The 14,539-nt window shown below is 32.2% G+C and overlaps 1 protein-coding gene across 1 annotated transcript; it reads left to right on the top strand.

Annotated features, from left to right (window-relative positions):
* Positions 1-6,154: 6,154 nt before the first annotated feature.
* Positions 6,155-11,355, top strand: LOC106685346 (uncharacterized; the record flags this gene model as incomplete). The annotated part of the gene is given in 2 exon segments (XM_067046692.1): positions 6,155-6,376; positions 11,047-11,355. Coding segments are annotated over 2 exon segments (246 nt in total), but the record flags the coding sequence as incomplete, so codon positions are not given.
* Between the last annotated feature and the right edge of the window lie 3,184 nt (positions 11,356-14,539).

Raw genomic sequence — 14,539 nt, 5'->3', positions numbered from 1 at the left:
GATATTAAGGATTAAGGACCTAAAAAATTAAGTTCATAAACAGGCTGACATATCCTTTGGAAACGCTGAGAGGCTTAAGTCCATGGAAGAAAGGACAAGGAAATAGGGCGAGCTAATCAAAAAATTGTTGTTAGAAAACAATAATTAGTTTTATCCATCAGAGTGGCCCTGGGAATCAAGTTAAGTAATCAGGATGTAGACATGGTAGAAAGAAAAGGACCTGAAGGAAAAGATCCCCGGCCACCGCTGATAGTTGTTCATTTCACCTACCAAACAATACGAGGTAAGGTGCTATAACTAAGGAAAGTTAAAAGAGATATCACCATGCGGCACCTTGGCTGGCAGAGTGATGAGCGGATATACATTAGCGAGAAGATGACCTCTGCCAACCAATATCTCTATTGGTTGGCTAAGTTGAATAAGTCTGGTTCACTGGGGGACCAGATTCATTGCCGGTGTAAAGATGGCCTACTAGCAATCATGATAAATAAAGCTGAAGACATGGAAGCTACTCAATGTATTCAACTACTTTGGAAATCCGCGATTTATTCACTTCTTTTCTTTATAAAGTATTATTTTATTGGGAGTTCATACTTTTATTTTCCACACATTAACATTTACTTATAAATTTATTTTAAACATGACTAAGCATTTATTTTATTTTATTTTTGTTTTTCTGTATGGACCATCTTATTTCTTATATCTAGGGATTAATATTCTTATTTTACATATATTTATAATCTCTTGTTTATTTATTTGCTTTTTCTTTTTTTCTCCACCTATTATCAATTTTTGTTTTTTATTCTATTTAAAGATATGTATATGTATATATTTATTGTAAGAAATCCCTACCTATTTATATATTTCATTTCACTTTTGTTCTGTAAGGAGTATTGTTTCCTTTTTTTTTCATTTTATATAGAAGTCTGTATTTTTATTTTTCAGATATTTTTAATCTTTCGTTTTTCTTATGAACATCACATCTTATTCATTTTATTTAATTTTTTTCATTTTATCTACAAATTTATATTCTCCTATTTTTAATGTGTTGCTTATTTAATGTATATAATATGCCTTATTTATTTCATTGTTTGTCTGTAAGGTGTTAGGTATTTTATTTTTATCTTTATATTTTACTTACAATATGCCTACTTATACATTTTATTTTATTTATTTATTATTTTTCCCCTGCAAGCAGCGCAATGTTTTATTTTTCACTTTATCAAGAGATTTACAATTTATTTTTAACTTGTCTATACTCATCTTTACTTGTAATTCTATAAGAAATTTATTTTAATTTTTATTATATATTATTATTTATTTTTCATTTTATTTGAAGATTTATATTTTCTACTAATATTTTTTTCTTTAAATTCACCAGATTTTTTTTCTTTTTGATTATGGAGTATCATCTTATCTTTTCATTGTATCTTAAAGTTTATATTTGTATGCTTCACATTTATGTAGATATTTCAAGACGATTCTCCATCATTAGTTTATTTCTCATCTTATTAAATTCAAAAATGAATATAGTAAATATACATTTTTTTTTACCGCAACCCTAACCATCTTCTTATATTTAAATTTTTACGGTCAACTGTATATACATACATATATATAGTAAATATACCCTCCCCCTTGATGTTAAATCAAATACCAGGTTTCATCACATTCTTAATCTACCTTCTTTATTCCAATTATAGTGATCCATTCCTCACCGCTTCATATCCTTTCCTTAATTTACACGTGACTAGTATCCTAACATCCTGCCATGTTAAGTCCCTATCCCTTTCTGCACATTATGACGATTTCCTGGATTATTTCCTCCAAAATTTTTACCACATCATTGCCATCTCAGAAATGTGGCTTAAACCTATCTCCATATACTCTCCTTTGTCATGATCGAACTGGTGGTGGTGTTGCCCTATACTTTCATGATAGAATGAGGGCCAAAATCCTTCTAAGTTTCCCTTCCTTGACACCCTCTCCCCCCCCCCACCCCCGATTTGAAATACATTTTTGTTCAAGCTCCTTTTCCCTCCTTTATATTGTCATTTACCGCCCACTTCGAGTCAGTTTTAATGATACATTTGAATCTTCCCTCCTTTCATCTGTTTTTCTCTTTCAAAATATAATAATCGCAGGTGATCTCAACACCAACCTTCTCGCAGATTATTCTGACACATTATACCTTATGGATCTAATTTTCTATGTAGACCTATATATTGTTCCTTACCAATCCACACATCATACCCAGTCCACTGATACCTGCGTTGATTTATTTATCATTGATTCTCCACAGGATTTTTTGTCCTCCTAAATTTCTACATCTTTTCTTTCATCCCATAACCTCATCAAAATTTCTTACATAATCCCTACTCCCATGCTTATTCCAAAGAAAATTAGTTGGTGAAACCTTGATTTCTTAACTATAGAAAACATTGGTCCCTATCCTGATGCACTTTCCCCCTCCTTAAAACCTATCTATTCACTTTTATCCATTGACGACATGGTCGAATGCCTCACCTCAAATCTCCTTACATTCCTCAATCAATACGCTTCTTTTAAACCTGTATCTTCAAACGTCCCCTGGCTCCATGGATCAACTCAGCAATGAGAGAGTAAATGAGAAGAGATATGGCTAGAAGATGCTTCAGACGCAACCAGAATTTCAGATCACTATTCCACCTTTAAGTCCCTCCGAAACCTTACCCAAACTTCCTTATGCTGCGCCAAGGAGCAATACTTTCACAATATCTTATCCCAAGCTCCTGGAAATGGAAAATTCTTAAGAATTTCTTTGTTGTAAGCGTTAAATCCTGTTCTTATTAACCAATCTATCCGGACAAGTTTAACTCTTTCTTTGCTGATCCTCTTCCTTCTACGACTTCTCACCTTATCTCATCCCTGAAACTTCCTTCAATCCTAATAACTTTAATTTCTTAAATGTTTCCACCAGATAACCTAGTCTCTGCAGTCCTGAAGTCCACAACTAATGACATGAACACTAACATTTGTGCTAAAGGGACAGATGAATGTATCAGTAGTGAACAACATTGTTTTAGCTAATGTGCTATAAATTTTAATTAATGTGATTATATGACAATATTTCAAAAAGAAATATGAGGAACATTAATGCATGAATAGGGGGAAACCCGAAATGTAGTACAAAAAAGATATAGAATAGTGATAATATTCTAAATGTAAGTTTTTTTTACCTCATCATCTTTATAAATAGGCTGATATATTTTTTTTAACAATCCTACAAGAAGCCATCACTCTATAGAAGTTGGAAATTAATAACATTTTCACCTTGTTGAACTGAAAAATTTTAATATAGTTATATTTCAGAAGACTAACATAACAATAAGAAAAATGATTGCACAGTATTTTTTCTCGTTGTTGGCGCTTTTGACGAAGTTTGTCCTGGACACATTTTTAGCTTGTTAGAGACAAGAAGGGTGTCACCTGACCTTAAAAATGTGATCATTGCTCTCTTAGTCATCAATAAAATCAAAATTAGTGTAGGTAGCCACTCAACGAACCAGATTAGTGTGTGACAAGAAGTACCTCAGGGTGGGCCCTTGTCGCCTTAGCTGTTCAATTTGGCCATTGATCATTTGATCTGGATTATTTAAATAAATTTGGATATAACTTAAGAAGTGACCAAGAGAATGTGGTCCTCAAAGGGCTTTCGGACGATCAGGCTGTCATAATGTGTGACCGGAGCTCTGCAGAGAGAATTATAAATAGTGAGCCAAGGCTGCAAGTGAAGATTGGTCTGGCTATAGATCCTCAGAAAAAGGAGAGTTGCTGTCATTGAAGTCCTCCCTTGAGAATGGAGATGTCATCTAAACAGCAACCATAAAATATCTGGGATATACATTTTCAGGAAAGCTGGTATTTAATAAATTAGTGCGCTCATGCTTGCTCAAGCCAAAGACTGTTCCTTACAATTATACGTTCTGTGATATTGGAGAGTATTGATACCAATATTCGCAGGGGTATCAAGACCATCATAAGCCTCCCTGCTAACACCTCATCGGTGATGTACTCACTGAGGAGCTATCGAGGACCATACTTGATCCGAATGTCTTGTTCCAATCTACAAACAATTACAAAGCTGAAATCATGGTGTTTGCTGAAAGACTGGGTGTGGATCAAGGCCATTGAAGTGTGAGAACTCTAAGGGAATTGTATGAAGTATGCCTTCAACTCAATGCAAGGCACACATTCATTTTGGTTGGCTGGTTGGATTTTAGTGGACTGTATAATTGAAAAATAAAACATGATTAAATGGAAATAAAATTCTATTATCTAAGTTACAGGTGGTGTAGGGGGTGGCTGAAATGAAACATTTATGGTTAAAAGGGTTAATTAATTTTGAATGACTGGGCTATGGAAAATTGTAGATATAATGAGGTGGTTGATGATGATGTGAATTAACTATTGCTTGGTGGACTTACTCCATGCTTCCTTCTTCCCTTCGCATTCCTCTTCTCTCCTGCTCTAAGAGAATGCTTTCGACTAATGGGCTGATTGTAGGTGGCAGGGTATTGGTGTTAGCCATTTCTAAAAGACCCCAAAAGCTAACAGATACTCTCGAAGTCGGAGTGGGCGAACGCCCTGAAATTATTTAGTTTCAATATTTATCGGGTTGTTAAATAAGTTCGTAGCGTTTTTTACTGGCAATTTCAATAAAAACTTCAGATTCTTGTAAATATTTTTAATCAATTATGAGTGGATTTTCATTTTCAGAAATAAAAAAATCATTAAATGATGAAAATGAATTTTTTTCTCTTCCATTTTGAGCAAGCAAAATACTACTTAAAGATAAGGAATCTCGGTTGAAACTGACGCATAAAAGCCCTTTAACTAACCTTTTTTTGGGATATGTAAACATTATTGACCAAGTAAACATGATTTTATAAAAACTGAGAGGACTAAATTAAAATATTGGAAAACGCTACAAACTTATTTTACAACCCAATATTAATTACACACCCTTGCTTAGAGTCCCAGGAGCCAGTGGACAGCAGAGAGAAGTTGGATTCCTCTGTCACAAATGTGGCAGAGAGTCCTAAACACCAGCCCACATGCTGAGAAAATACCTTATGACATGCTGGCACCAAAGGGTCAAAGATTAATTGATGATATTCTTTAGAAAAAAGGACTTTACCTGCTTCAATAGAGTTTATTGAATTGACACCGACTGATCCATTAGATATGCAGATATTGCATTCCCTAAAACTGTAGGCACAGCTTTGGTCTTGGATCATATGGTGAGATTTGAGAATAATGACCTAGATAAGATCGGTGGATTGGCCAGAAAAATGAAGGAATTTTATGAAAAATGCTCAAAGAAAAATTCTGCGGGCCTTTGATTATTTAGTAATTAATAATTAACTATAAATTAAATTATAGTTAATTATTTTTTGAAAATAGAAAAAAAAATCTATCTTTGCTAGTATATATTAGTATTTACTAGTATATATTGATTAGTCCATCTCCTTCATATAAGTGATAAGACTTTGTTTTCCAATAATACTTATGGTTAAATTAATAAAAATAATGAAAGAAAAAAGCTACCTTTACCGAATTGAAGGATCTTCTCACTAGCTCCACTTTCCTAAATTATTAACTGGTCATTAGAAAACATTGGTGACTTAAGACACTTATTTTTAAAAGTAGCTATCTTTTTTAAATTGCTTTTAATTAAATTTATATTTAAGAACAACTAGTGCTTGTGCCATGAATTGTGAACGAGTGAGTCCCAGTTTTATATTTACAGACCTGGTATATCCATTTTCAATTCCCATAGTAAGTTATAAATCATTCTTTATTGATATACGTACCTTAAAGTTTTTATATTCCATATTATAGGGAAGTAAAATTTTTATAAGTGGAAACGCAAATTATTATAAGATTATGACTAGTGAAATTTTAATACTGAAGGAATTGATATAACTAATTGTCCATTATTCATGACTTCATTTAAAAAAATGTTTGTACAACATTCAATGAAACAGAGAGAAAATAAACTATAAATTTGGTATAATAAAACTCTGTGTTAAATGAATAATTGAATTATTAAGTAAATAATTTCATTTTAAATGTGAGTGCTAATATCATTTCTGATCTATATGATTTACAGGAATTGGAGTTGAAAGAAGAATGTTCACTTATATTTGAATGCAATCAATGTGAAAGCTTTTATAGATCAATTGGTTCATACTTATGTCATAAGGTAACATTTTGTAGTCAGAAGTCTTCTGAAAATTTTGAAGATGATTTAATTCATAAAGTGTATTCCTGGCCTTATCCAGACAATTTTAAGGAAGAAACAAAAAAAAAAGAATTTGATCCCTTATTATTGGTTTGTATTTTATTTCAATAATTATATAATCAGTGTCAAAATGCACCTCTTAGTTTATTTAGTTTAAAATTAAATAAATCTTTCTAAATTATTTTATTGAATTAATTCTTATTATAGCTGAAATAAACTGTAAAATAATGCTTTGTTCGTTTTCTTTATACTGACTGATCCTATTTAAATGAAACATAACATTATACTGGAAGATTGCTGATTAACCGTGTGTATAAATGAATGGAATATGGTCCGGGTGCGGTCAATTAAAACTCAAATAGTAATAACTATTTTAATTGAGCCAACGTTTCGCCCCATATTTCAGGACTTTGTCAGGGCTAAAAAAGAATAGGTATGAATTTTGTCTCATTCATCTTCATTTGATTTTATTCTTTTCCCTTTTCATCTCTTATTTTGTACTTTCTTTAATATTTCCTCTCTTTTTTTATCTTTATCTTTCTGATACTATTATATTGTTTATAAACTTTCATTTTTCTTATTAAATTTTACGTTTCACTGTATACCCCTGTTATTTTCCACTTTTTTTTTTTTGTAACTATGTCAAGTATTTGTATCTTTTTTAGCCCTGACGAAGCCCTGCAACGTGGGGCGAAACGTTGGCTCAATTCAAAATCGTTATTACTATTTGAATTTTATTTGACCGAACCCGGACCATATTCCATTCATAACATTATACCATTCCATTCTGCTACCCCTTAAATTTTTTTCATATTGCAGCTATTCTTTCTCCTTCATTGGTGTCATTAACTCTCCTCCGATCTTCTAGTTTGCAATTCAAGTTTGCTGTTCGAGATGAAGCCTTGTTGCCATTTGTTAAGCTCTGGTAAGAAAAGTTCCATTCTGGTGCTGGTTCTTATGGTTAATTTCATTGAGCCTCCTTTTTACAGTTCTGATGGAAATCAAAATATTTTGTATCTGTTCTATGAAATTCTCTATCTCTTTTAGAGAAAGGCTGCAGTTTCACCAAGTCTAAAGATGGATCATTGTATCTCTCATCTGTTGACCAAGGTCACATTTTTCATGGTCTCTTGGGTATGAAATCATATTTCTCTTAAGCATTGAAGAGCTCTTTCCATTGTCAAGTAATTAACACACAGTCCCACAGAAGAGAAAAAATAATTGAAAACTGTTAATAGGGAAGGTAAAATAATACAATTAGGGGGTAATGAGTACAAAAGTAAACAAAGCATTATATTTTAAAGTTTATTTTGACTAAGATAATTCCTATTAACCAATAATTTGATAAAATACTGTTGAAAGATTTGTTTAATGAGGTTCCACTATACTTAATTACCCAAATCTATTATATTTTGTCATTTTCCTAGCTAAATTATTCTTTATTTAAAAATTGACATTTTAAACACAACGTTTTGGGACCATTGTCCATCTTCAGGTATAAGTGTTGTTACAAAACACTTTTATTATTTAGTACATTGGTTTTTGTTTATGAAAACTATATTTCTAAAATTGTCTTGCACTGTAATCTTCTTTTTCATCATAATAATTTTTTAATACACATTATTCGCAAATTTATGTGTGTTAATATTCTCTTTTAATATCAATGAAAAAGCTTCAGATAATATATTTCTTCTATATTTATAATTAATTTGTATCAAGGAGGAACAGGTTGATTATAAAGTGAATAATCATGCCAGCTATTTTTTTTTTCATAGGAAGATGACCTGTGTGCAGTAAAAAAAATCAAATAATAATTAAACTATCTAATGTGAGCCAACATTTCACTCCACGTTGCTGGGCTTCATCAGGGCTAAAAATGATGCAAAAAACTAAAATAATTGAACAAAGAAAGAGAATAGATAACATGAAATAAAAGTAAACTAAGGTGTTGCTAAATATGTGGAGACAGATTGAGAAGACCAACAGGATAGAGGAGTAGTGGGGGGGGGGGAGTAGCTGTGAACTTATACATTACATTTGAAGGCAAAAATATATAAAATAACATAAAAGTATAGATGATATTAGGAAATATTAAATATAGGTAGACATTAAATGATAATATACATAATAAGAGGGAGAAATTATTTAAAAATATATGAATGAAATACACAATTGAAATAATATAAAAAGAATGGATACAATAAATAAATAGTGAAAAAAAAATGATACAGAATTGAATAGAGATATAGAGGTGTGTAAGCTTGGTTTTTGTTTATGAACACTATATTTCTAAAATTATCTATATATAATAAAAGCATGAATTATAAAGTGATAAATGTAAAATAAAATGGAAGTAACAGATGAATATAAACACAGATGAAATATATAAATAAAATATAAGAGATGGAGTTTAAACTTAAAATATGAAGTAATAAATGAAATTATAAGGGAAAAATATGAGATAAATATAAAAAAAAAAAAAAAAAAAACAGAAAAAAGATATGGAAGGATTATAGATATGTTGACTTCTGAAATGTGGAACATGGACTAAAATAACAGAAAAATTATGGTAGTTTAATAAGGCTTGAGATGTGCTGGTTGGTTAAAGAGATACTAGGTGTATCAACTTTATGATTGATGGATTTATGATGTAAATTGATGTATATTGATTCCAAAATGAGGCATTTTTATGCCTTAGGGTTGCAGGAGATGATAAAAGTTTTTATACTGGGAAATACGGTTTTTTAAGTTGGTTTCTAGTTTCACCGATATTTTGATGTTTGTCTATATTTAACATTATTTTATAAATATTTGCCTTCAAGTGTAACCTATTTGTTCCAGCCACTTTCTTTTTTTTGTTCCCCCTTCCTGACATTGCTGCCATATGGGGTTTGCAACAGTGGGGTAGTGCATTAGGATTTGGACTTCCTTCCACCCGTAGATGAATTCCCTGAAGTACGGGAAGTTCTCCATCAGGAGAGGGAAGTCCGACTCAGCAAGGGCAAAGATCCCGCTCTTCCTCAACTACTTGGCATGGTGTCCTTCCATCGTGGTCCAGTCCAATACCACATGCCCTGGTGTTTCTGGGAGCACACACGTCGGGCACCGGGGATTGATGTTCTTTCCGAAGCTTTGTAGCTTTCCCTGGGATCCCCCGTGTCCTGTCAGGATCTGCTAGACCTAATAGTCTGGGATGACCTGACCCATCCTGCTCTCAATCTTAAGTGGACAGCGGGGAAGAATTTCCTCAGTGTCGCACCCTTTTCACTTGTCCGCCACCGTCCATTCCACTCCTCAATCAATTCTTCCCGCAGGAACTTCTTCCAAAGGTTCGGGTTCTCGCCGATCCTCTCCCGGAGTCCTGCCGGTAGCACTCCCAGCCTTTACCTCTTCACATCATACTTCGTAGCATTCTCCTTGAGGATGAGGTCCAGGGGCATTGCTCCGGCCAGCACCTGCACCGCCTCATGCGACACCGTCCTACACACCTTCGTGACCCTCAGCAGAGCCAGTCGTTGCGTAGTGGCCAGTCTCTTCTGCTCCAGCATGAGGGTTCGACTCCACGCAGGGGATGTGTACCTCAGGATACCCAAGACCACTCCTTTGTAAATAGTCATTGTAGCGGGTGCCTGAGGCCCCAGAAAGCACCCCCTTTACTGCTCAGCCCGTTAAGTGACAGAGTCACCCTATCCCTCAGGTATACCAGGTGAGAGGTGGCGTCGAAGCTTCTCCTCATCCTTACTCCGAGGTATGTCATCCTCACCCGGCCTTACCTTCTCTCCCTGTATGTCCAGGGTGATAGGGTGAGCCCTGTCCATGAAGCCTTTTAGGAGTATGGCCTGAGTCTTAGCTGCGGCCATACTCAAACTTCTCCTCACGCACCACTCTCGAACTAGACTGGCACATCTCTCCGCTTCGTTCTTCAATCTGGTTATGCCATTCCCGGCCACGATGACTGCCAGGTCATAGGCCTTAGGTTTACAGGGATGATAAAATTTTTTGTGCTAGGAAATACGGTTTTTTAAGTTGGTTTTTAGTTTCATCGATATTATGATGTTTGTCTATATTTAATATTATCTTTATCATTATTTTATAAATATTTGCCTTCAACTGTAACCTATTTGTTCACAGCTACTTACCCTCCGCTCCTCTATACTGTTTGTCTTTCATCCAGCCTTCAGTTAATTTTTTGTGTTTACTTCCATTCAGTTACGTGGGTGCCCTACTTTATTCATTATTTTCCTTTTTTTCTTTACTTTTATTCTTATTTCCCTTATTTTTCCGTCTTTAGTGGTTACTGTATTTTTATATTTCTTTTTTATCTAATTTCTTATTTTGTATCATTTCTGTTTTCATTAATTATTTATTACCTTTTGGTATTTCTTGTTTATTTTTACCTTTCATTGTTAATTTTAATTTAATTTCTTTAATTTACTTTATTTATTTTTTTTTAACTTTTTACAAATTTTCTATCATATTTAGCCACACCTTAGTTTACTTTTATTTCATGTTATCTATTCTCTTTCTTTGTTCGATTATTTTAGTTGTTTGCATCACTTTTAGCCCTGTGAAGCCTAGCAACGTGGAGCGAAATGTTGGCTCACATTGAAAAGTTTAATTACTATTTGAGATTTTTTTTTGTTTCTTACTGCACTCAGACCATCTTCCTTTTATATATTACACATGGAAAATCAATGATCTTCCAATACATTTTTTTGTACATGTGTTTGTTCTATATGTTTTTGAATTTCATATTACAGGTTTCGGGACACCAAAATATTTAATTGTGCAGCTTTATTGTGAGGAGGTTTTTAAATTCCACTATTGTTGAAAAGATCAAGTATAACAAATCACTTCATTTTTATGCATTATTATTTAAAGCGGTGTGTGTTTTTTAATATCAATCAAAAGTGCTATTGTTTCCAATTTTTATGAATGTGTAAATTAAATTTAATACAAACCGAAATATAGTAGTGTAGTGGTTTACATGAATTACTGGCACATTGGATAATATATTTTTCCTTAATATTTGTCAGTATATTTTAAAAATAAATACATTATTAATATTAGTCATATACTATTTACTTACCTACATACCTATACCTAATTTATTCCTCATGTTTAACACATTAATATAATTTATATGTTTATGATGTATAGCTAAGTTTTAACTTTAAATTTGATGATTTCATTGTTTGTTTGTTTTTTCTGTTCTCTTCTATTGTTACCTTATATTTATTTGTAGTGAATGCAGTTTAAAACACTATACCATAAAAATGAGTATTACAGACTCAATTATCACTTAAATTTTCTATGTTTAAATGCTTAGTTGTTTGGTACTGAATAGTTGTATATATAATTATATTATTAGACTCATTAAAAACGTTTAATTAAAAGAACCTGTTATCAATTTCATGAATCAGGAGAGTCAATGAAACAATAAGACTAAAAAAAAAAAATATTAATAATAATACTGATGTTACTCTAGGAATATAGTCCACCACATAAATCGTTCTAGGATTATCATAATATTGTGGAGACTGACTATTACTTGATTGGATCACCAGTCTAATAAAAAAAAAAACTTCATAGTTTCTTAATAAAATTGGTTTTTAATTAAGTTCTGAATAAATTACAAGAAAGTGATAGAAATCTAAAAAAAAAAAATATTCAAATGATTGAACAGTTTCTGATTTCATGAATTTGATAACGTGATTATTTTTCTCTTTTACATTCAAACAGTGTTATATCCTCAATTGTGATCCTTCTATTTTTTTTAGTTAAATATTCTTTGTATGATCTTATATTTAATTTTAAATTATGCTGTATTATTTCTGTAATCCATACTTATTCATTGTATGTGATTTTGTAAATAATGGCTCTATTTTTCATCTGAGAAGCCTTATTTCCATATCAATTATAAATATCACAAGTTTTCTTATATCATAGCTTTAAATATTTTTATAAATTGAGTGTATTCAAACGACCTTATTTATAAAATAGGAAAAGGTGTATTCATTTGATCTTTGATATGCCTTTACTTTCTTAAATATATATATATATATATTTTTTTTTTTTGTTAATTTTTCTGTTATTTCTCAAAAAAGAATGTATTTTTTTAAGATATGGTGTTTTTCAATGTTAATAAATAAATTTTAATAATGAAATATCAATTCTTGAAGAAATGAATATGACATTTTATTATTTATTACACTTAATTCAATTTTCAATACTTGCGTAATCTTAACAGAAACAGGTGAAACAAGTATTAAATTTTGTCTCCTGAGTAGCATTTGAATTGAAGTAATATATGTGTTTTTAATTAAAATTACTTCTGTTTCCACCATTTCAGTGTATGTTTAATTTAGATATTAAAAAGTGTTGAGGAGAGGTAGCATTACTGCTTCAACCCATTTGTAATTGAATAAGGCTCCCTTAATCTCCTTCTGGTCTTTGTTCTCAATCTAGCTCCAATATTTAAACTCTTGTTTCAAGGGAGGTTAGTAAAATTTCTCAGAAGGCCTCAGTAATGCATGTTTAATCATTCTCAGTACTCTGTTCAAATGGAAGACATGAAACAGCCACAATCATATGGCTAATCATAACAATAGCACCCCACGTGGCCGAGAAAACAAAAGCACTCCCACTCGCTAGCGAACCTTGACCAGAGGCAGCCATTTGTTTATCGTCATCTATTTCTGCTAGAAAAATGAGTGAGTAGACACTTTGAAGTGCCTCCCGGAACAGAAGAGGGGGAGGAAGATTAGAAATGAAGAGAGGAAACCGAGCCATGGAGTAAGTCCACCTATCAATATAATTCAACCAGCATCATTCAATCATAGATCCATCATTCAACATTAACTAACACACTTGTTGTTTCGGCCACCCCTATTTTAACTGTTATTTATACAGTAGATCTTTCGTTTAAATTAATTATGTTTTATTTATCACTATTTTATACAGTCCACTAAAATCAAACCAGCGATTCAAAAGTGAAGCTGTGCCTGGCATTAGGTTGAAGGCACACTTCATACAATCAGTGATACCAATGTTTAAAGGAAAGTAGGAATGAGATATAGCCTAGTATAGATGGTGGGTAACCGAAAGGCCACTCATTTTTGGATGTTACCACAATGCTGGAAGGAACTAGTCTCTAGATATTGTAAAGGAAAAGGTTATGGTAATGGAGGGGGCACCAGTCTCCTAACCTAGCTGGTAACAAACCTATAGTGAACCAGTCCTCAGAACTCGCAGGAAAGGATGTTCAAGTAGCAACTCCAAAAATACTTGATAATCAAGTAGAGAAATTCTGGTAGAGCCCAGAAGGTAGTCAAATTAAGCATGATCAGAATGGGATTCTGTACACTCCTAGTAAAGCTTGACATGGAGAAGCTTTCTATTATTATATATTTATATTATGGCTGTATGGCTTGTCCTGGCAATTTCTGTGGATTAGTTTTATTGATAATATATACAACTACTTGATATTCGGGCCAATCTCAAATTTTGGTGCTATTTCAATTACAGAATTTCTTAAGAATGAAGGACTATCTGAATGCAAATGAATTTATTTATCTTCCTCGATGCTAAAATTTCCTTCTCACTTTAAGGTTCTAATAATTAATTGTAATCTAATTATAAAATATATAATAATATCCTTTATTTATTCTGGGATTGATCCCTTTAGAATAATATACAGGTGTTAAAATTAGGCTTCAAAGCCTTAGAGTAATATGAAATTAACATAATAATGAACATTATAAAACGTCATAAAATATAATAAAACTGTGAATTCGAAAAGAAAAAATGAACTACAATAATTTACAAAGTATATAAAATAAAATAAAACTATATGTCATATCATAAAACATAAGATGACCAACTTCTGATAATAAATAAAAGGAGAAAAAAAAATCAAATACAATTACACTAAAAGTAATAAATGGAAAGGTACAATTTCTGCTAATATACATATTTACAAATATAAAACGAAATACTAAAGCAAAAAATATATAAACCTTGTCAATTGTTATTCTTCCGGAATTGGGTGGGCAGAAGGTGGTCGAAGATACGGGATTTGAAGTTTGGAAGGGTATTAGAACTACGAATGAAGGAGGGAATTGAATTCCATAAGAAAGAGGAGCGGATGAGGAAAGATCTACCAAAAGCTGGGGTCGATGGGTAGTTTTTTTTTTGTTTTTTTTTAAAACCGGCCAAGAAGCACCGCGGCCTCAGAGGGCCTATTGTACGCCG

The sequence above is a fragment of the Halyomorpha halys genome, unplaced genomic scaffold (assembly GCF_000696795.3).
Source record: "Halyomorpha halys isolate HHAL.00 unplaced genomic scaffold, Hhal_1.1 Scaffold683.1, whole genome shotgun sequence".
Lineage (NCBI taxonomy): Eukaryota > Metazoa > Arthropoda > Insecta > Hemiptera > Pentatomidae > Halyomorpha > Halyomorpha halys.
Note: the sequence above shows the minus strand (reverse complement) of the source record. Positions and strands in the feature narration are given on the sequence as shown.